Genomic DNA, 22,351 nt, shown 5'->3' on the forward strand with positions numbered 1-22,351 from the left:
AAATATGACTGGGGTTTATCAAAAAACGAAACGTCCATCTGGAAACGGCTACTTTTTAATTACGTTGAGTTTTTTGATCGCCCCAGTCATGTTTCAAGGCTCTACAATGGGTCGGACATTGACTTACAAAGAATATTTTTTTTGAAGGAAAGCTCATTTACATATATCATTAGGTAATACAAAATGCATGCAAAATTGATAAACTACTGCGACAAAGTTATTATAGATAGATGGGGTAACTCCCATACTTAGTGGGACCGTAATGGGGTCCACAATGATGCTTCCTCCTTCACCACTGGCAAGTAGTGGATCTTCTAATGGAGATGTGGTTTCTATGAAAGCCTTAAAGGCAATGCTTTTTGTTGGGGAGTGAAGTAGGAAGAAAACTGTGTCTAGTGCCACCCATAGGTGAGTCAAAGGAATCTCATTGACCCAAACAGCACCCTGATCTGTACAAATAAGGTAGCCGTCTCCAGGTGGATGGATGGTGTTTGATAACCCCAGTCATGTTTCAAGGCTCAATAATGGGTCGGATATTGACTTCCTTTTGCCATCTATATACACAGTGCACATAATATGACGCTGCAGCTTATACATATGCCCCTTATGTATTTGATGTTATATTTATAGACCCTTCTAGATGTTTATCCTGCTCTGTATATATATATATGTCCTCAAATAAACTTCTTTCAGATGAATCCAGGACTGGTAAAATGTGTGTGTAAGGAGAAGTGCATGATTGCTATGTGCCTCTCCGTATATCAATGGTCAACTCCCCCCTCCCATCTAGATGGTTTGGTCCACTGCACATCATCAGTAGGTTCCTGTGATAAGTATTTCTGGTGCCATCATGGCTTTGTCAAGTTCATGAGCTCATAGCCTTAGGGTAGCCATAAATGTTGGCGTGATGATGGAATACCCAAGGAGATGATCCTTATCATCCACAGCATTGTGCACATCCCACAGAACCGCACCACGCCAGGGGGGGGGGGATACTTGATGTCAACAATAGCCCAACTTCCTTAATTTGGAGGATAACAGACAAGTTCCATCAGCAAATAAACAATAGGGGATAAGTCAGAATATAGTTACTGAATATCAAGGTAAAAAGAGGATTCAGGGAGAAGGAAGGGAAGAAGAGGAACCACCACAGTCACCTCGTAGACGACAAGCCGACCCGTCACCACCGAGACCCTTAGACAACAGACTTCTAAGTATCACACACTATTACCCTCCACCGACAAATGCTCAGATTTTAAGCCACTTTCCTTATGCCATGTCCTAAAATAGTGGCATCTTCGTGGTGCCAAATGACGCCCACTTTGGTGACCTTTGCTATATAACGACCCCGTGTCTGTGCTCCCTCCACCCCCAACTATATATCGCCCCCTATAGTGGACACGATTTGTATATTATCCTACCAAACTACGAAGAGCAGCCAATCCAATAACAAAGAAGGAATGTGATTCTTAGTGGGACCGTAATGGGGTCCACGGTGGGGGGGGGGGGGCAAACTGGGCAATTGCGATGACTTAGTTCCCTTCAAGAGATAAGATACACATAGTTGGGGGTGGGACAAGAAATAATAAGTTGTATTACTTCCTGGGGGCGGGATCTACCTCCAGAGACTCCAGAGGTGCCTTCATAATGTATAGAATGGAAGGCATAGTGTGAACAGGGTGTTAGACATGTAGGATGGTTCTACATTGGCTTTTATTCGATTCCTGCTCAGTCTGTATCATTTTGTGACAGAGGGGTAAGATTGTCTGACCTTGAATGTCGGAAAACGAGTGTGAGTCTTTGTGTACAAAGCTCCTCCTACCACATCGTTCAACCTCTACAAAGCCTCAGCAGTTCTCCGCCAGGGCTCTGTAGAGGTTACTAATCTGAATGTGTGCTTTCATAATGCTGGTTCATAAAAAAAAAAATTTAATCCTTATGTAATGTACCCTGAAAGGCTCTGGGGGCGTTAGTGGAGCCCCTCCAAGCTCCGGCAGCGCTTCTAACTTTCTCATCCCCTTCTCGGTAGGGAATAGTGGAGATAGCCACCGGTAGTGTTTAAGTCCATAGTGACGGTAGGTGCCGCCATCTTGGAGGGATCATCGCCCCCCCCCCCACCTACCCTAACTACCACCCCCATTATGTCATCAGGGGGGAGGGGCAACAACATGTCAGGGGTGGCACATTCTAACAAATCATCAACAAAGACACCAGGGAGAGAAGAATCTGCTCATTGTAAAAGCCTGTAAAGCTACAGCACTAAAGGGGCTCTGGAAACACCCACTTAGAGCCCCACAAGCTCATTAGCATAATTATAAAAGCGGTTTCATTTTGATAGCAGATATCCTTTAAATGCTGATGGCAGATTCTCAGTCAATATTGCAGGTGGGGCGCCAGTTTACAGTCGTAATCGGTGCTGGTGGGTGTCACTTGTGGGGTTTTGGGTCCATGTTTGGCAACTGGGCCCAAAGAGACTTTTGAAGATTGAACTTGGTTAGGCTTCCTGACAGTCATGCTTGATGATAAGGGAGCTGCCTTACATGGTAGCTAAAAGAGGCGGCTTTACTTATTTGCATATTTCCCAGAAACCCCCAGTGGAGCATCAATGACATTGGGGCAGATTTACTTACCCGGCCCATTCGGGATCCAGCGGCGCGTTCTCTGCGGTGGATTCGGGTCTTCCGGTAATTCACTAAGGCAGTTCCTCCGACGTCCACCAGGTGTCGCTGCTGCGCTGAAGTCCGCCGAGACCCGCCGGAGTGCACGAGCCTATACTTGGTGAAGGTAAGTGCGTGTCCAGCGACACGTCGCGTGCATGCCGGCGCAGATGCGACACAATCCGATCGCGTGCGCCAAAATCCCGGGGCCAGTAACCCGCCAGTAAAACACGGTTCGGGCCCTTAGTAAATGACCCCCATTGTGTTTTTGCACCCTAAGGTTGAATGCTCCAGCGGAGCTGCAGTGGTCTGATGCAACGTTGCCCCTGCAGCCTCTGCACGTGACTCGTCTCAGGTAAAACCTGACTCCTCTCTGCTCATTTTCGCAAGAGACAATGAGGGATTTATTTTTTATGCGTAAATGTCTCAAATTTATTGTAAAAAAAGGGAATTCTAGAAAGGACATTTCATACATTCACATGAAATAACCTGCAGGCGGGGTCTTGACTAATTTCTATAGTGCCCCTTAAAGAGCTGTCACCCCCTTTATCTATGTGCTGAAATATCCTGTGCCATATATTCTGCAGAGAGGGGGATTGTACATGTTATTTTCTGTTCTATTACCAAATGATAGGAGTAGTAGTACTGAGCTGTGTCCATACATACAGGATAGGAGTAGTAGCACTGTGCTGTGCCCATATATACAGGATAGGAGTAGTAGTACTGTGCTGTATCTATATATACAGGATAGGAGTAGTAGTACTGTGCTGTATCTATATATACAGGATAGGAGTAGTAGTACTGTCCTGTGCCCATATATACAGGATAGGAGTAGTAGTACTGTGTTGTGCCCATATATACAGGCTAGGAGTAGTAGTACTGTGCTGCGCCCATATATACAGGATAGGAGTAGTAGTACTGTGCTGTGTCCATATATACAGGATAGGTGTAGTAGTACTGTGCTGCGCTCATATACACAGGATAGGAGTAGTAGTACTTGCTGTGCTCATATATACAGGATAGGAGTAGTAGTACTGTGCTGTGCCCATATATACAGGCTAGGAGTAGTAGTACTGTGCTGTGCCCATATATACAGGATAGGAGTAGTAGTACTGTGCTGTGCCCATATATACAGGATAGGAGTAGTAGTACTGTGCTGTGTCCATATATACAGGATAGGAGTAGTAGTACTGTGCTGTGCCCATATATACAGGATAGGAGTAGTAGTACTGTGCTGTGCCCATATATACAGGATAGGAGTAGTAGTACTGTGCTGTGTCCATATATACAGGATAGGAGTAGTAGTACTGTGCTGTGCCCATATATACAGGATAGGAGTAGTAGTACTGTGCTGTGCCCATATATACAGGATAGGAGTAGTAGTACTGTGCTGTGCCCATATATACAGGATAGGAGTAGTAGTACTGTGCTGTGCCCATATATACAGGATAGGAGTAGTAGTACTGTGCTGTGCTCATATATACAGGATAGGAGTAGTAGTACTGTGCTGTGCTCATATATACAGGATAGTAGTAGTAGTACTGTGCTGTGCCCATATATACAGGATAGGAGTAGTAGTACTGTGCTGTGTCCATATATACAGGATAGAAGTAGTAGTACTGTGCTGTACCCATATATACAGGATAGGAGTAGTAGTACTGTGCTGTGCCCATATATACAGGATAGGAGTAGTAGTACTGTGCTGTGCCCATATATACAGGATAGGAGTAGTAGTACTGTGCTGTGCTCATATATACAGGATAGGAGTAGTAGTACTGTGCTGTGCCCATATATACAGGATAGGAGTAGTAGTACTGTGCTGTGCCCATATATACAGGATAGGAGTAGTAGTACTGTGCTGTGCCCATATATACAGGATAGGAGTAGTAGTACTGTGCTGTGCTCATATATACAGGATAGGAGTAGTAGTACTGTGCGGTGCCCATATATACAGGATCACTCAGCCCTCAGTCTCATTAAGAGGTTAAACATCTGTGTGTATAGGAAGGACGGTGGGAGGGACGTTTTTATAAAAATAGAATAGCAGTTGCTGTGGGGGGCCCAGTCCTCCAGAACTACACGGCTCAGGACAGAGGTAGGTGACCCCAGGCCGGGGGTAATCTGCCCCTCACTGCAGGCCTGGAGGGTGCGGAGTGTTATATGCAGATAATCGCCTCCAAGTCTCTGATCCTTTGTAAGATTTGGGCCCTTGAAGACGGTCATGGAGGTGCCGATCCCCCCTACATCTGCCCCCTGATCCCACCCCGGGCCCCTTTATCACCGCCACATAGGAGGGCCAGAGCTCTGACCATGGGGCTCACACTGCGTCCTTCTTATTTTTCGGATACATTTGGCGCATGATACGTTCTAGTCAAAATGGCGCTGGAGAAGTCTGTTTAATTTTTCGGGAGTATAAAACTTGTTGACTCGGTGATAAACTTTATTTGCTGCCACGAACCTGATATCCGGAAAGATACGAGCAAATGTACGCGACTAAACCCGATAGTTATTAAAGGGATTGTCCCGGACTGGGCTACGTGGCTCAACTGAAATGAGAGTGGCTAAACCGCAATACCTTGCACGGCCTGAAGATGAGGGTGGCGCTGTTTTATGTACAAAGCCAACTCAAGTGGCTTAAAGTGTTGGGAAAACATGACTGCTTTCTTCCAAAAAAACAGCGCCACCCCTGAGTATTGGTAGTGTACGGTATTACAACTGATCTACACTCATCTCTATGCAGTTCAGCCGCACTAACCACGGTCAGAGGTGGCCGCTGTTGCTGGACCATCCCTTTAATACAGCCGAGACAATTGCCTTTAATTACACTACATGTGTCTGCTTTAAAATACCAGCTTAACGTGGTTTAACCCTTTAAGGACGCAGCGTTTTTTTCTGCTCATTTTACTTCTCCATGGCGTTTTTTATTATTCCATGCCGTGTACTGGGAAGCTGGAAAAAAAAATTCCAAATGTGGTGAAATTGGCGGAAAAAAAAAACGCATTTGCGTCACTGTCTTGGGGGCTTGGTTTTTAACGACTTTCACTGAGCGCCCCAAATGACAGGTCCTACTTTATTCTTTGGTTCGGTACGATCACGGTGAGACCAAATTTATAGATTTTATTGTGTTTTTATACATTTTCAAAAATTAAAACGTGTACGAAAAATTTTTTTCGCTTTTTTTCGCTTTTCATTGCTATCATTTTGAGGACTGTGCAATATTTTGATCACTTTTTATGTGATATAAACTGGTGTAAAAGTCACGTTTCGGACATTTGGGGGCTATTTTCCGTTATGGAGGTCTCCGCCGGCGATAACCGCTTTTATATTTTGATAAATCGGGCATTTTGGGACGTGGCGATACCTGACATGTTTGTGATTTTTTTACTGTTTATTACGTTTTATATCAGTTCTAGGGAACTTTTTAGTATTTTTTTAGACTTTTTCCAAAACTTTTTTTTTACTGTTTTTTAGACCCTCTAGAGGGTCTGGTCGTTCCTACCATATACTGTAATACTACTGTGCTGCAGTATATAGCTTTTTTTTACACAGTATAGATTACAATGTGCCACTGGCACATTGTAACGGATCTGCAGATTTCATACAGCCTCGGGTCTGATGAAGGCCCGAGGCTGTCATGGCAATCAATCACCGCTCCCCGATGTCGTTCCAGGGAGTGACGATCGCGACAAAGATGGCAGTGCCCACGTTCCATCGTCTTTCAAATGCATTGGCAGGGTTTATATGCGCAATTGGTGCTAGCACCGACCCTGGGTATTAGTGGTGGGTGTTTGCTGCAATATGCAGCAAACCCCACCTCAGTATGAAGAGGGCTCTGCCCGTGAGTCCTCTTCATACAACCCCATACCACTGCACCGTACATCTAAGGCGCAGAGAATTAAGAGGTTAAAGGGGTATTCCAGCCTCCTGTCTTTTACCTCATCAGCCGGACATTCCTGTCCATAAAATGGCCGCAGATGGAGGGTCATGTGATCACCGGATGGAGGGTCATGTGATCACCGGATGGAGGGTCATGTGATCACTACCATTACAAACAAATTTATACGTGGCAAGACCCCTAACTTTCAAGACTATCGTGGCAGGCTAAGATTCCAACGTCGATCATCATCCTCTAGCGACCGATCTTCAGATTTTCGCCAATCTCGGTTTTTTTAGCCCACAGACGACGAGCTACATACCGTACACACCCAGAACCTCGCCCACAACGCGATACAAACGACGCAAACGACGCCCTGTACCAACCTCTAAGATTCCGATTGATAAATTAGGACTGTACAATAAAAGTAGTAGCTTCAATCCTCCATCCTACTGCTATCCCGTAGAAACCTACGTTACATTAGTTAACAATGAAATTCAAAAGACGGTGGGGCTCATTTACTAAGGGGCCGAATCGCTCATTTTTGTCGGGTTTCCTGAATATTTCCGAATTGCCCTGGGATTTTGGCGCACGCGATCGGATTGTGGCGCATCAGCGATGGGTTTCACGCGACGGAAATCGAGGGGGACGTGGCCGTCGGAAAACCTGACGGATTCGGAAAAACCATGGAATTTAAAAAAGAAAATGGGTCAGATTTACTTACCCGGTCCGTTTGCGATCCAGCGGCGTGTTCTCTGCGGTGGATTCGGGTCCGGCCGGGATTCATCAAGGTAGTTCCTCCGCCGACCACCAGGTGGCGCTGCTGCGCTGAAAAGCATCTGAACGCACTCAAATTCACCGAGCCGGGCCTAGTGAAGGTAAGCGCTTCCCAAGCTACACTTATTGTTTTAAATGCGGCGGTTTTTCCGAATACGTCGGGTTTTTGCTCGACCACGCCCCCCGATTTCCGTCGCGTGCAAAATCCCGGGGCAATACAGGGAAAATCGGCGCAAATCGGAAATATTCGGGTAACACGTCGGGAAAACGCGAATCGGGCCCTTAGTAAATGACCCCCAATGTGTCGCAAGATCCAGCACTCACATGCACCGGGACGGACAAGGTGAACTCCAGCGGACCTCGGCGCAGCAGCGACACCTACTGGATACCGGGCGCACGGACCTTAGTGAATCCCAGCAGAACCCAAATCAGCGTCGCAGAACGCCCCGCTGGATCGCGACTGGACCGGGTAAGTAAATGTGCCCCATTGTTGCATTCTTCCATTGCTTCACTAGTCAGTATCTAAGTGTCTCCTTCTATTTACGCTCGTGCACGCATTCCTCGGCTCCATGATACACAGTAGCGATTCTCTATACACAGAGATCGTGCACGCATTCCTCGGCTCCATGATACACAGTAGCGATCCTTCTCTCCGCTCTGTCCGGATATGCGCTCCTATGTAACACATCCACACACAGCGTTCTCCGTCTCCATAACAAAGCAGAACGCTGTTCCGCTCATGCGCAGTTCTCCCCTTAAGACGCCGATGCACGCACAGCAGGGTCTCCCGCCTCACCTAAGCGCCTTATACCTTTCCCTTTAGTAAGTATTATACAGGCAGTCCCCGGGTTACATACAAGATAGTGTCTGTAGGTTTGTTCTTAAGTTGGATTTGTATGTAAGTCGGAACTGTATATTTTATAATTGTAACTCCAGACAAATTTTTTTTAGGTCTCTGTGACAAATGGATTTTAAAAATGTTGTGTTGTCATAAGAACCGGGAGTAACAATAAATATTAACTACAGACACTTTTAATAATTGTTATAGCTGATTATTGTAGCCTAAAGCTAAAGTACAAAAATCACCAACATCCAGAGGTTGGTTTGTAACTAGGGGTCGTCTGTAAGTCGGGAGTTCTTAAGTAGGGGACCGCCTGCACCTGCATCGTAGATATGTCACTGCTGCCTACATATTTCCTCGTCTATTGTCTGCCACTTTGGCTCTTGAGGTTTTTCCTGGATGAATTATTCTGATTTTACGTTTTTCTGATGAAATCCTTTGGTTTGTATTCTTCCCTCAGTGCTCCCCTTCTACTCTGAAGGATTGAGCATCTTTCTTTTAGTTTCTCTGCCTTGTGCTCTTTTATTCTATATGAAAAAATATAGGATACTTATGAAATATTATCGTGTACACTCGAGTATAAGCCGAGACCCCTATTTTGACACAAAAAACTGGAAAAACCTATTGACTCGAGTATAAGCCGAGGGTGGGAAATGCATTGGTCACTGCCCCCCCCAGTATATAGCCTGCCAGCCCCCTGTAGTATACAGCCTGCCAGCCCCCTGTAGTATACAGCCTGCCAGCCCCCTGTAGTATATAGCCTGCCCCCTGTAGTATATAGCCTGCCAGCCCCCTGCAGTATAAAGCCTGCCAACCCCTGGAGTATATAGCCTGCCCCCTGTAGTATATAACCTGCCAGCCACTGGAGTATATAGCCTGCCCCCTGTAGTATATAGCCTGCCAGCCCCCTGGAGTAAATAGCCTGCCAGCCCCCTGGAGTATATAGCCTGACAGCCCCCTGGAGTATACAGCCTGCCAGCCCCCTGGAGTATATAGCCTGCCAGCCCCCTATAGCATATTGCCAGCCAGCCCCCTGCAGTATACAGCCTGCCAGCCTCCTGTAGTATATAGCCTGCCAGTCCCCTGTAGTATGTAGCCTGCCAGCCCCCTGTAGTATATAGCCTGCCAGCCCCCTGTAGTATATAGCCTGCCAGCCCCCTGTAGTATATAGCCTGCCAGCCCCCTGTAGTATATAGCCTGCCAGCCCCCTGTAGTATATAGCCTGCCAGCCCCCTGTAGTATATAGCCTGCCAGTCCCCTGTAGTATATAGCCTGCCAGCCCCCTGCAGTATATAGCCTGCCAGCCCCCTGTAGTATATAGCCTGCCAGCCCCCTGTAGTATATAGCCTGCCAGCCCCCTGTAGTATATAGCCTGCCAGCCCCCTGTAGTATATAGCCTGCCAGCCCCCTGTAGTATATAGCCTGCCAGCCCCCTGTAGTATATAGCCTGCCAGCCCCCTGTAGTATATAGCCTGCCCAGCCCCTGTAGTATATAGCCTGCCAGTCCCCTGGAGTATATAGCCTGACAGCCCCTGTAATATATAGCCTGCCAACCCCCTGCAGTATATAGCCTGCCAGTCCCCTGCAGTATATAGCCTGCCAACCCCCTGCAGTATATAGCCTGCCAGCCCCCAGTAGTATACAGCCTGACAGCCCCCTATAGCATATAGCCTTCCAGCCCCCTGCAGTATATAGCCTGCCCAGCCTCTGTAGTATATAGCTTGCCAGCCCCCTGTAGTATACAGCCTGCCAGCCCCCTGTAGTATACAGCCTGCCAGCCCCCTGCAGTATATAGCCTGCCAGCCCCCTGCAGTATATAGCCTGCCAGCCCCCTGCAGTATATAGCCTGCCAGCCCCCTGTAGTATATAGCCTTCCAGCCCCCTATAGCCTGCCAGCCCCCTGCAGTATATAGCCTGCCAGCCCCTGTAGTATATAGCCTGTCAGCCCCCTGTAGTATATAGCCCGCCCCCTGTAGTATGCAGCCAGCAAGCCCCCAGTAGTATACATTCTGCAGGCCCCTGTAGTATATAGCCTGCCAGCCCCTGTAGTATATAGCCTGCCAGCCCCCTGCAGTATATAGCCTGCCAGCCCCCTGTAGTATATAGCCTGCCAGCCCCCTATAGCATATAGCCTGCCAGCCCCCTGCAATATATAGCCTGCCCAGCCTCTGTAGTATGTAGCTTGCCAGCCCCCTGTAGTATACAGCCTGCCAGCCCCCTGTAGTATACAGCCTGCCAGCACCCTGCAGTGTATAGCCTGCCAGCCCCCTGTAGTATATAGCCTGCCAGCCCCCTGCAGTATATAGCCTGCCAGACGCCTGTAGTATATAGCCTGCCAGCCCCCTATAGCCTGCCAGCCCCCTGCAGTATATAGCCTTCCCAGCCCCTGTAGTATACAGCCTGCCAGCCCCCTGTAGCATACAGCCTGCCAGCCCCCTGTAGTATATAGCTTGCCAGCCCCCTGTAGTATACAGCCAGCCAGCCCCCTGTAGTATACAGCCAGCCAGCCCCCTGTAGTATACAGCCTGCCTGCCCCCTGTAGTATACAGCCTGCCAGCCCCCTGTAGTATACAGCCAGCCAGCCTCCTGTAGTATATAGCCTGCCCAGCCTCTGTAGTATGCAGCCTGCCAGCCCCCTGTAGTATATAGCCAGCCAGCCCCCTGTAGTATACAGCCTGCCAGCCCCTGTAGTATACAGCCTGCCAGCCCCTGTAGTATATAGCCTGCCAGCCCCCTGTAGTATATAGTCTGCCAGCCCCCTGTAGTATATAGCCTGCCAGCCCCCTGTAGTATATAGCCTGACAGCCCCCTGTAGTATATAGCCTGCCAGCCCCCTGTAGTATATAGCTTGCCAGCCCCCTGTAGTATACAGCCAGCCAGCCCCCTGTAGTATACAGCCAGCCAGCCCCCTGTATACAGCCTGCCTGCCCCCGTAGTATATAGCCTGCCAGCCCCCTGTAGTATACAGCCAGCCAGCCTCCTGTAGTATATAGCCTGCCCAGCCTCTGTAGTATGCAGCCTGCCAGCCCCCTGTAGTATATAGCCAGCCAGCCCCCTGTAGTATACAGCCTGCCAGCCCCCTGTAGTATACAGCCTGCCAGCCCCTGTAGTATATAGCCTGCCAGCCCCCTGTAGTATATAGCCTGCCAGCCCCCTGTAGTATATAGCCTGCCAGCCCCCTTTAGTATATAGCCTGACAGCCCCCTGTAGTATATAGCCTGACAGCCCCCTGTAGTATATAGCCTGACAGCCCCCTGTAGTATATAGCCTGACAGCCCCCTGTAGTATATAGCCTGCCAGCCCCCTGTAGTATATAGCCTGCCAGCCCCCTGCAGTATAAAGCCTGCCAGCCCCCTGGAGTATATAGCCTGCCAGCCCCCTGCAGTATAAAGCCTGCCAGCCCCCTGTAGTATATAGCCTGCCAGCCCCCTACAGTATAAAGCCTGCCAGCCCCCTGTAGTATATAGCCTGCCAGCCCCCTGCAGTATAAAGCCTGCCAGCTCCCTGTAGTATATAGCCTGCCAGCCCCCTGTAGTATATAGCCTGCCAGCCCCCTGCAGTATATAGCCTGCCCAGCCCCCTGCAGTATAAAGCCTGCCAGCCCCCTGTAGTATATAGCCTGCCAGCCCCCTGGAGTATATAGCCTGCCAGCCCCCTGGAGTATATAGCCAGCCAGCCCCCTGTAGTATATAGCCAGCCAGCCCCCTGTAGTATATAGCCAGCCAGCCCCCTGTAGTATATAGCCAGCCAGCCCCCTGTAGTATATAGCCTGCCCAGCCCCTGTAGTATATAGCCTGCCAGTCCCCTGGAGTATATAGCCTGACAGCCCCTGTAATATATAGCCTGCCAACCCCCTGCAGTATATAGCCTGCCAGCCCCCAGTAGTATACAGCCTGCCAGCCCCCTATAGCATATAGCCTGCCAGCCCCCTGCAGTATATAGCCTGCCCAGCCTCTGTAGTATATAGCTTGCCAGCCCCCTGTAGTATACAGCCTGCCAGCCCCCTGTAGTATACAGCCTGCCAGCCCCCTGCAGTATATAGCCTGCCAGCCCCCTGCAGTATATAGCCTGCCAGCCCCCTGCAGTATATAACCTGCCAGCCCCCTGTAGTATATAGCCTGCCAGCCCCCTATAGCCTGCCAGCCCCCTGCAGTATATAGCCTGCCCAGCCCCTGTAGTATATAGCCTGTCAGCCCCCTGTAGTATATAGCCAGCCAGCCCCCTGTAGTATGCAGCCAGCCAGCCCCCAGTAGTATACAGCCTGCAGGCCCCTGTAGTATATAGCCTGCCAGCCCCTGTAGTATATAGCCTGCCAGCCCCCTGCAGTATATAGCCTGCCAGCCCCCTGTAGTATATAGCCTGCCAGCCCCCTATAGCATATAGCCTGCCAGCCCCCTGCAATATATAGCCTGCCCAGCCTCTGTAGTATGTAGCTTTCCAGCCCCCTGTAGTATACAGCCTGCCAGCCCCCTGCAGTGTATAGCCTGCCAGCCCCCTGTAGTATATAGCCTGCCAGCCCCCTGCAGTATATAGCCTGCCAGACGCCTGTAGTATATAGCCTGCCAGCCCCCTATAGCCTGCCAGCCCCCTGCAGTATATAGCCTTCCCAGCCCCTGTAGTATACAGCCTGCCAGCCCCCTGTAGCATACAGCCTGCCAGCCCCCTGTAGTATATAGCCTGCCAGCCCCCTGTAGTATACAGCCAGCCAGCCCCCTGTAGTATACAGCCAGCCAGCCCCCTGTAGTATACAGCCTGCCTGCCCCCTGTAGTATACAGCCTGCCTGCCCCCGTAGTATATAGCCTGCCAGCCCCCTGTAGTATACAGTCAGCCAGCCTCCTGTAGTATATAGCCTGCCCAGCCTCTGTAGTATACAGCCTGCCATCCCCCTGTAGTATATAGCCAGCCAGCCCCCTGTAGTATACAGCCAGCCAGCCCCCTGTAGTATATAGCCTGCCAGCCCCCTGTAGTATATAGCCTGCCAGCCCCCTGTAGTATATAGCCTGCCAGCCCCCTGTAGTATATAGCCTGACAGCCCCCTGTAGTATATAGCCTGACAGCCCCCTGTAGTATATAGCCTGACAGCCCCCTGTAGTATATAGCCTGCCAGCCCCCTGTAGTATATAGCCTGCCAGCCCCCTGCAGTATAAAGCCTGCCAGCCCCCTGGAGTATATAGCCTGCCAGCCCCCTGCAGTATAAAGCCTGCCAGCCCCCTGTAGTATATAGCCTGCAAGCCCCCTACAGTATAAAGCCTGCCAGCCCCCTGTAGTATATAGCCTGCCAGCCCCCTGCAGTATAAAGCCTGCCAGCCCCCTGTAGTATATAGCCTGCCAGCCCCCTGTAGCATATAGCCTGCCAGCCCCCTGCAGTATATAGCCTGCCCAGCCCCCTGCAGTATAAAGCCTGCCAGCCCCCTGTAGTATATAGCCTGCCAGCCCCCTGGAGTATATAGCCTGCCAGCCCCCTCTAGTATATAGCCAGCCAGCCCCCTGTAGTTTATAGCCAGCCAGCCCCCTGTAGTATCTAGCCTGCCAGCCGTCTGTAGTATATAGCCTGCCACCCCCTGTAGTATATAGCCTGCCAGCCCCCTGCAGTATAAAGCCTGCCAGCCCCCTGGAGTATATAGCCTGACAGCCCCCTGCAGTATAAAGCCTGCCAGCCCCCTGCAGTATATAGCCTGCCAGCCCCCTACAGTATAAAGCCTGCCAGCCCCCTGTAGTATATAGCCTGCCAGCCCCCTGCAGTATAAAGCCTGCCAGCCCCCTGTAGTATATAGCCTGCCAGCCCCCTGCAGTATATAGCCTGCCCAGCCCCCTGCAGTATAAAGCCTGCCAGCCCCCTGTAGTATATAGCCTGCCAGCCCCCTGGAGTATATAGCCTGCCAGCCCCCTGTAGTATATAGCCAGCCAGCCCCCTGTAGTATATAGCCAGCCAGCCCCCTGTAGTATCTAGCCTGCCAGCCGTCTGTAGTATATAGCCTGCCACCCCCTGTAGTATATAGCCTGCCAGCCCCCTGCAGTATAAAGCCTGCCAGCCTCCCGTTCCAACTTGTGGCTGACACAGGAGAGCATTTTTATTATGCAGTACGTTGGACTTCCTAAAAAAAAATACATATTGTAATAAAAAAATTATATATTCATACAAAAATGTGAATTTTTTTTCTTTACCTTCGTAGAAAAATCGAGCTTCAACTGTGAGGAAACGTGACCATCATGGCGTCTTTAAAACGCTTCATATTTGGGAAGGAAGGACGAGACAATAAGCATTCTTCTTGGAGAAAATTGTGTGACAAGTGGTGGCAAATTTGCTTTGTCCCCACCTTCCCGAAAGAAGACTGGAATCCCTGGAGGGAATGGTGTGAAGCTTTTGACGAATTTGCGGCCATGTTCTCAGAATTGCGTAAAGCGGCAGAACTGACCGGAGACAAACTAGAAGAAGCCAAGACCATGAGAAGACTTTTGGAGGAGATGTCCAAGGAGAACAAAAATTTGGGAGTTATGAATTACTCCTGGAAGACAAGTTATGAGGAGCTTCAACGCCATTTGGATGCCGAAAGGCAGAGGAGAATTGAAGAAGACAACCTAAATAAGTCCAATCTGGAGAAGGAAGTCAAACTCAGAAGAAGAGCTGAGGCTGAGAAGGACATCTTGGAATTTCAAGTCCAAAAGGCGGAGGAAGAACTTCAACAAGTCCAAGACAAATGTCAAGAACTGGAAGGAGAACTTTCTTCTTTTCAAGGTGATTTGGTAAAATGTGGAAGGAAATTTGGCTTCCAGGTCACCATTAAAAATGGTATCATCATTGTTCCGGGTATCAACTTGGACACAACTCATCTTCGTCCTCAACTGGAAAACGGTGGGGCATCATTACCTCTCGATCACATATCTGATATCGCGTCAAGGCTCGGACAGGTCACCACCTCGAATGTTTTTGACTGGCTGCGTAATTTCGAGGAGGAATACAAGATTAGTAATTGGAGTAACAAAGACTTGCAGCGGATCTTCTTCCGGTGTATGGATTCGAGGCGCTTCTCCTCGCTATGTTATGATGTTGGGGAGAACCTTCCCACCGATTGTCTCGATTTGTGTATGAACATCGCCGAAAAGTTCTGCTCGGACATAGACCACAAGTGGGAAACAGAGAAAATGCAGGAGGATGACACGGTGATGGAATATTTCCACCGCATGTGGATGATCTATCGCCTAGCTAACCACCCAACCGTCACCTCGAAGGACGATCACCGATACAAAAATGCCATCTGTGAAGGCCTGCTCCCTCACTTACGCCAAGACGTCGAAATTTCCTGTTACAATTATTATAACGAGATTGAAAAATTTGCTCTGGAGGCCGAGAGATCATGGCAGGAATCTAAAGATAGGGAGTGGGAACGTTATTGGAAGGAACGACAACCAGGACCTGGATGTCCTCCACGTTGGAAGATATGGAACAGGCTTCAGAACTATCCAGTCCCTTATGAAAAAATCCATAATGCCTCTTTCTGGACACTTTTGGAGTATTTAAGCAAATACGAAGATCTTGGAACCTGGATGCCGAGGTTGACTGCTTACGGTGCATAAACCGCCGAAAAGGTAATAGTTGTGACTGGTGGTTGTGGTGGTGTTTGTACAATACTTTGATCTCTATTGACATCTACAAATTTAAGCATTATAAATCCTTCAACCTTACTCTGTGCACAGAGATTTAAGATACAAGTTGCCAGCCTCCCTTAGACATAAATTCATTGAAGCTATAGAGAAACATGCAGCTGCAGGGTTACAGTGTTCTCCTTTTACACCTTTCAGAAAATAAATTACTGGTTGTAATTAGAGTATAATCAGACATACATATATATTATATAGAGGTGTCTTTCTTAAATGTAGTTGTAGCTTGTATAGAAATCCACCTTATTTTCGGAATGGGCTTTTATAGTTTGGAGATATCATGGGGCCTGAAGAATAGAGAGAATATCCACACACTAGCTGACTTGACTTGTAGACCTCAACCTGAAGGACCTCGTTACGACAACTGGAGATGAATTCCTATGTCTTGGTCTTGTTTTACAGAGATTCTTCTCCTGATCTGGATATTTTTATATCCCTCATCCTGAAGTGGTCCAAATATTTAAGAAATCAAGAGACAACGCCAAAAATATTCAGTAAATGCCAGTCCATGGTTTGTTGATGAAGAGTAAGCCATTGTCTAAGGTCCTTAGGAGAAGACACATAGGGGCACATTTACTAACTCGGTCCAGTCACGATCCAGCGGCGCGTTCTCTGCTCTGGATTCGGGTCCGGCCGGGATTTATGAATGTAGTTCTTCCGCCGTCCACCAGGTGGCGCTGCTGCGCTGAAAGTCATCTCATCGCGCCGGAATGCACCACCTCGGACCAGGTGAAGGTAAGCGCTCCCCAAGCGACACTTTTTCGGTTTTTAAATGCGGCGGTTTTTCCGAATACGTCAGGTTTTCGTTCGGCCACGCCCCCCGATTTCCGTCGCGCGCATGTCGGCGCCGATGCGCCACAATCCGATCGCGTGCGCCACAATCCCGGGGCAATTCAGGTACAATCGGCGCAAATCGGAAATATTCGGGTAACACGACGGGAAAACGCGAATCGGGCCCTTAGTAAATGACCCCCATATAGTCCATAATTTGGATCTCCACTGTACGCACCATCGGAGAAGATTCTGTTTCTGCAGCTTCCACAAGACTACAGGCGGCCCCCTTGTTAAGGACACACAACTTACAGACGACCTCTAGTTAAAGACGGACTCCTCTGCCCAATGCGACCTCTAGTGACCTCTCTGGATGCTTTACGTTACTCCCAGACTGCACTGATACGCTGTAAGGTGTCTGTAATGAAGCTTTATTGATAATTCTTGGTTCCATTATGGCAAAAAATTTTGTCACAGGGGCAAAAAAAATATTTTCGTCTGGCACTACAATTATAAAACATACAGGGGCTCATTTACTTTCCCCGGTCCTGTCCCGATCCAGCGGCGCGTTCTCCGACGAGGATTCGGGTCTTCCGGCGATTCACTAAGGTCGTGCACCCGGTGTCCACTAGGTGGCCGAGGTCCGCTGGAGTTCACCATCCTATTCCTGGTGCATGTAAGTGCGTGTCAAGCGACACATTTTTTTTTTCCGATTTTTTTTTCCGATGGTCACCGTCTCTCTGCCCCCCTCCCCCCCAGTTTTCGTTGCGACACAATCCAATCGTGTGTGTCAAAAACCCGGGGCAATTCGGCGCAAAACGGTAAAATTCTGAAAAACCTGGCGGAAAAACACGATTCGAACCCTTAGTAAATGTACCCCACAGTTTTGGCTTACATACAAATCCAACTTAAGAACAAACCTATGGAACCTATCTTGTACATAACCCGGGGACCGCCTGTATTAAACTTCTATAACACATCAGGCATCAGATCTTCCATCCTGATGGTTCAGTTCTTTTCTTTTTGTACTTTTTTGGGACATGTCAGGCCTGATGGAATCCCAAAATGTATTAATGGCCAAAACTTTTTTATGTTCTCTGCTAAGAGTATGAAACTATTGGGTGGAGAGACGTTGCTTAGACTTCTTAGCCTCAACTGGACACCAAAAAGTCCCGTCCCTTTCGTTAGGACCAGAGCCTAGTAGAAAAGGAAGACGAGATAGAAGGATAGATAGAAGGCTAAGATTTGGTAAGACTTTTGAAGGGGCTCCAGAAGGGTCTCGTTGGAAATGTCTTACGACGCCCCCAATTTCTTTTGGGTTTAGCGCCCCTTTAAATCCCGGGCAGTCAGGAGTAATAATGGTTGACTAGAGGAACATCAGAGCTGCCCGGTAGAGAGATAAATGAAGCCATTGCTGAAAAACTATGGAGGCTTTTGTTCTTTTGATCTTCCCTGTGTAATCTTCGTCTCCTCACAATAATTGTTACCGGGATTCCTGCGTTTCTAATAAATCTTTACAATATCTTATCATCTTTCCCTCACATTGTTGGCTCGGCTCCCAGAATCAATCTGCTCCTACTCACCGGCTGCCAGCACAATGGAGCTTTTTACCGATTTTCCTTTGGCTCGAAATATCTGGTTTCTGCCACTTAGACGAAGAACTTTTGAGGGTTTTAATCCATAGATTAAATAGGAGATTTTTTTTTTTTCCACTGCGCTAAGGGCTGAGCCAAACATATTGGGGGTCATTTACTGAGGGCCCGATTCACGTTTTCGCGACGTGTTACCCGAATATTTCCGATTTGCGCCGATTTCCCCTGAATTGCCCCGGGATTTTGGCGCACGCGATCGGATTGTGGCGCATCGGCGCTGGCATGCGCGCTACGGAAATCGGGGGCGTGGCCGAACAAAAACCCGACGGATTCGGAAAAACGTCGCAATTTAAAACAAAAATCCTGTCGCGAAGCTTGCACTTACCTTCACTCAGCCGGAGCCGGTGAACTCCAGCGCGTTCCGATGCTTCTCAGCGCAGCAGCGCCACCTGGTGGACGGCGGAGGAACTACCTTAATAAATCCCGGCCGGACCCGAATCCAGCGCAGAGAACGCGCCGCTGGATCGCGAATGGACCGGGTAAGTAAATCTGCCCCATAGTCTTCTGATGAAATGTCTAACAGTTGTGGGTAAGGTAAGTGATGACTACCGTCATGGTCGTCATAGGGTTGAAGGACACTCTGCCTCCATGATGATGGTAGGAAAATGATACTTGGATGCGTGTATCACACGCCGAGAAGGTTTTCGACTTTTTTTTTTAATTACTTTTATCATCAAAAAATTACTTCTTTATTAATCAATTCTTAATTAATGAATCACTTTGATTGTCCAGATTGTACAATTTTGTTTTTGCTGTAAATTGAGACAAACTTATAGAAGTAAAATGGGATTCTTAGTGGCACCGCAATGGGGTCTACAATGACGCTTCTTCCATCACCCTGGCAGGTACTGGATCTTCTAGAGGAGAACCGGCTTATAAGAAAGCCTTAAAGGCCTTAATCTCCTGCTGAAGGAAGAAAATCGTCTAGGGCCACTGATAATCTCATTCACCCTCTCAGGAACCTGATCTGTACTGCTGTAGAGAAAGAACCGGTCCTTCTGAAGGATGTTTGCAAAGCTGTCCGATGTATTCATGAGGGGGCGGTCCGAGGCGCTGCCCCTTCCCCGGACCGCCCCGCTCGCTCCATAGGCCGGCAGTGACTGCCACGCGCTAGGCGGCAGCCACCGCCCCTAGCCACGCCCCAACCCCGCCCCCTGATGAATACGTCGGACAACTTTGCGAGCTGTCCGACAATTACATTGTACCCCGCCGCAGTGTTTGATAGCGGTACCGAAGGTTTCCGGTAACGCTATCACTCTAACACTGCGGCGTTTGATCAAGCACTAGGAGCTGCGCACTTTAGTAACATCTCCTAGTGCCGATAAATTGGGTGACAGGTCCTCTTTAAAGCTTTTTATTGGGTCGGATATTGACTGACCTTCTGGAGGAAAGCTCATTTGTGTATCATTAAGAGCTATTTGCATACACAGTGAACACAATGGGGCACATTTACTTACCGATCCGGTATGTCAGAGGAGGATTCGGGTCTGCCGCGCTTCACTAAGATTGTACGTCCAATTTCCTGCCGACGGGTCGCTTCCCCCGTCGAGATCCATCGGAGTTCACCATCTTCTTCCCGGTGCATGTGAGTGCTGATCTTGCGACACAATTCGGTTTTTAAATTCCGCGGGTTGTCCGAATCAGGCGGGTTGTCCGACGTCCACGCCCCCCAATTCGTGTCACAAGCAAGCCAGTGCCAAAGCGCCACAATCCAATCGTGTGCGCCAAAAACCCCGGAGCAATTCAGGGCGATTTGGAAAAAAATTGCGAAACCCGACGGAAATGCGTCTGACTTACCCTTAGTAAATGTGCCCCAATATGACGCCGCACTTACATATATTTTACCTGCTCTTTTGTAGACCCTTATAGATGCTTATATTATATGCTGCACTCTATATATGTATCATCCAATAAACTTCTCTGTGGACATAATCCAGTTAGCAAAATGTGTGTGATCGGTATGATAAAAGATTAGTATCAATTTATCTCTCTGTATCAATAGTCAACTCCCCCCCTCCCATTTGAATGGTTTGGTCCATCACACCTCAGTAGATTTCTCATGGTGTCTTGATGGGTTTCTCAGTCTCATTATTGAAGGGCTTGTAGACATAGGATAATCCTACATGATGTACTCATGAAGAGGAACCTTATGACCTGCAGAACACTACGTACATCCCTAAGGACCACACCAGGGGATTGTTGCTCGGGCTTGGCTGTTATCCTGTTTGGCCTTAGTACTAGGTGGGTCACAGTGACCCGGAGTTTCCTCACATTGGGGGTCATTTATTAAGGGCCCGATTCGCGTTTTCCCGACGTGTTACCCGAATATTTCTGATTTGCGCCGATTTCCCTTGAATTGCCCCGGGATTTTGGCGCACGCAATCGGATTGTGGCGCATCAGCGCTGGCATGAACGCAATGGAAATCGGTGGGCGTTGCCGAACGAAAACCCGACGGATTCGGAAAAACCGCCGCATTTAAAAAAAGAAAAGTGTCGCGGAGCTTGCACCTTCACTAGGAATAGGCCGGTGAACTTGAGTGCGTTCCGATGCTCTTCAGCGCAGCAGCGCCACCTGGTGGACGTCGGAGGAACTGCCTTAATGAATTCCGGCCGGACCCGAATCCACCGCAGTGAACGCGCCGCTGGATCGTGAATGGACCGGGTAAGTAAATCTGGGGGAATGTGACTACTATGTACTACTTGAAACGTTTGTCATGATCTATAGGAGACTGAGAAGTGGTCACTTCCTAAAGAGCAAACCGACCCAACACACAGAGCGGACCCTTAGACAACAGACACACACTACTACCCTGCACCATACCAGAAATTTTCGGAAGAAAGAGGGACACATGCTCAAATTTTCAAACCTAATCTTGTCCCACACATCCCAAAACAGTAGCTTACTAATAACCACGGTGCCCAATCATTGTACAACTCCCCTTTTCTGGTTCCCTTTCATAGGCCACGTCTGTATAATGCCCCCCATCCCAGCCATATATTGCCCCCAATAAAAGCCACCCTTAGTATAATACCTCAGTATTGTGCCATACGCTGCCAGTATGGACCAAGCTATGAAGAGCAAAGGGATAGCAGGAACCGAATGCAATTCTTAGTGGGACCGTAATGGGGTCTACAGTGATGCCTCCATGAATGTAGACCCCATTACTGTACCACAATACAAATCCGATTCATACAAACTGAAAGCCATGATTGTGCACACATCAGAACTCCGCCCTCTAATATAATAATCATTAATAATGGCTTCCTTATCCGAAGTGAAGGAAAGTTTTGTATAAGCCACGGACTCTTACCTTGTCGAGATCACCGTCGAGCACCGCGTCTACCAGGGCTGCAACACAAGAAGAAGGAATACAAGAGGTAAATACAGAAGTGCTTCACTTCATATATCTCCAGGCTGTCATCTCTTTCATTTTTAAAACAGCGCCACTTTTGCTCATGTGGATGAGTCTGGTACTGCAGTCACTGAAATGGGCAGGAGATGCAAAAGTGGTAGTGATTCTGAGATGGGGGACTAGAGGAAAGACACTTTTTTTCCAATATTGGACAACTTTTAAATGGTTAACTATATCCAGGTACAGACGGCACCGGGCAAAGCTGGACAGACGTTGAGGCCTACTATGTTCTGGTTGAGCAAAGGAAAGGAAGGACAACTATCCCAGTAGTGGGGCTGCCCATGATCTACTGCCCCATAGCATCATAGGTTTAGTCTAAGGGACTGGGGGCTTGAGCGTTGCCTAAGAACCCTTCCTTAAAGGGGTGGGCACCTGGCAAAGCTGGACAGATGTTGAGGCCTACTATGTTCTGGTTGAGCAAAGGAAAGGAAGGACAACTATCCCAGTAGTGGGGCTGCCCATGATCTACTGCCCCATAGCATCATAGGTTTAGTCTAAGGGACTGGGGGCTTGAGCGTTGCCTAAGAACCCTTCCTTAAAGGGGTGGGCACCTGGCAAAGTTGGACAGACGTTGAGGCCTACTATGTTCTGGTTGAGCAAAGGAAAGGAAGGACAACTATCCCAGTAGTGGAGCTCTCAATGATCTACTGCTTCATAGCATCATAGGTTTAGTCTAAGGGACTGGAGGCTTGAGCGTTGCCTAAGA

General features: G+C 48.7%; 2 protein-coding genes across 11 annotated transcripts in view; one reads left to right on the forward strand and one right to left on the reverse strand.

The window, feature by feature from the left end:
• The window catches only part of DGKI (diacylglycerol kinase iota), a 223,620-nt gene that overhangs the window by 35,012 nt on the left and 166,257 nt on the right, over positions 1-22,351 (reverse strand). For all 10 annotated transcript variants that reach the window (XM_072145184.1, XM_072145182.1, XM_072145181.1 and 7 more), the window contains one exon: positions 21,544-21,581. In XM_072145184.1, coding sequence (XP_072001285.1) covers positions 21,544-21,581 — 38 coding nt within the window. The remainder of the gene's footprint in view (positions 1-21,543; positions 21,582-22,351) is intronic.
• LOC140126080 (uncharacterized) lies at positions 4,724-16,387 on the forward strand. Its single transcript, XM_072145186.1, has 3 exons — positions 4,724-4,752; positions 14,324-15,737; positions 16,212-16,387. The coding sequence occupies exon 2, from the start codon at positions 14,361-14,363 to the stop codon at positions 15,723-15,725; it is 1,365 nt and encodes a 454-aa protein (XP_072001287.1). The 5' UTR covers positions 4,724-4,752; positions 14,324-14,360; the 3' UTR covers positions 15,726-15,737; positions 16,212-16,387.

The sequence above is a fragment of the Engystomops pustulosus genome, chromosome 4 (genome assembly GCF_040894005.1).
Source record: "Engystomops pustulosus chromosome 4, aEngPut4.maternal, whole genome shotgun sequence".
Taxonomy (NCBI): domain Eukaryota; kingdom Metazoa; phylum Chordata; class Amphibia; order Anura; family Leptodactylidae; genus Engystomops; species Engystomops pustulosus.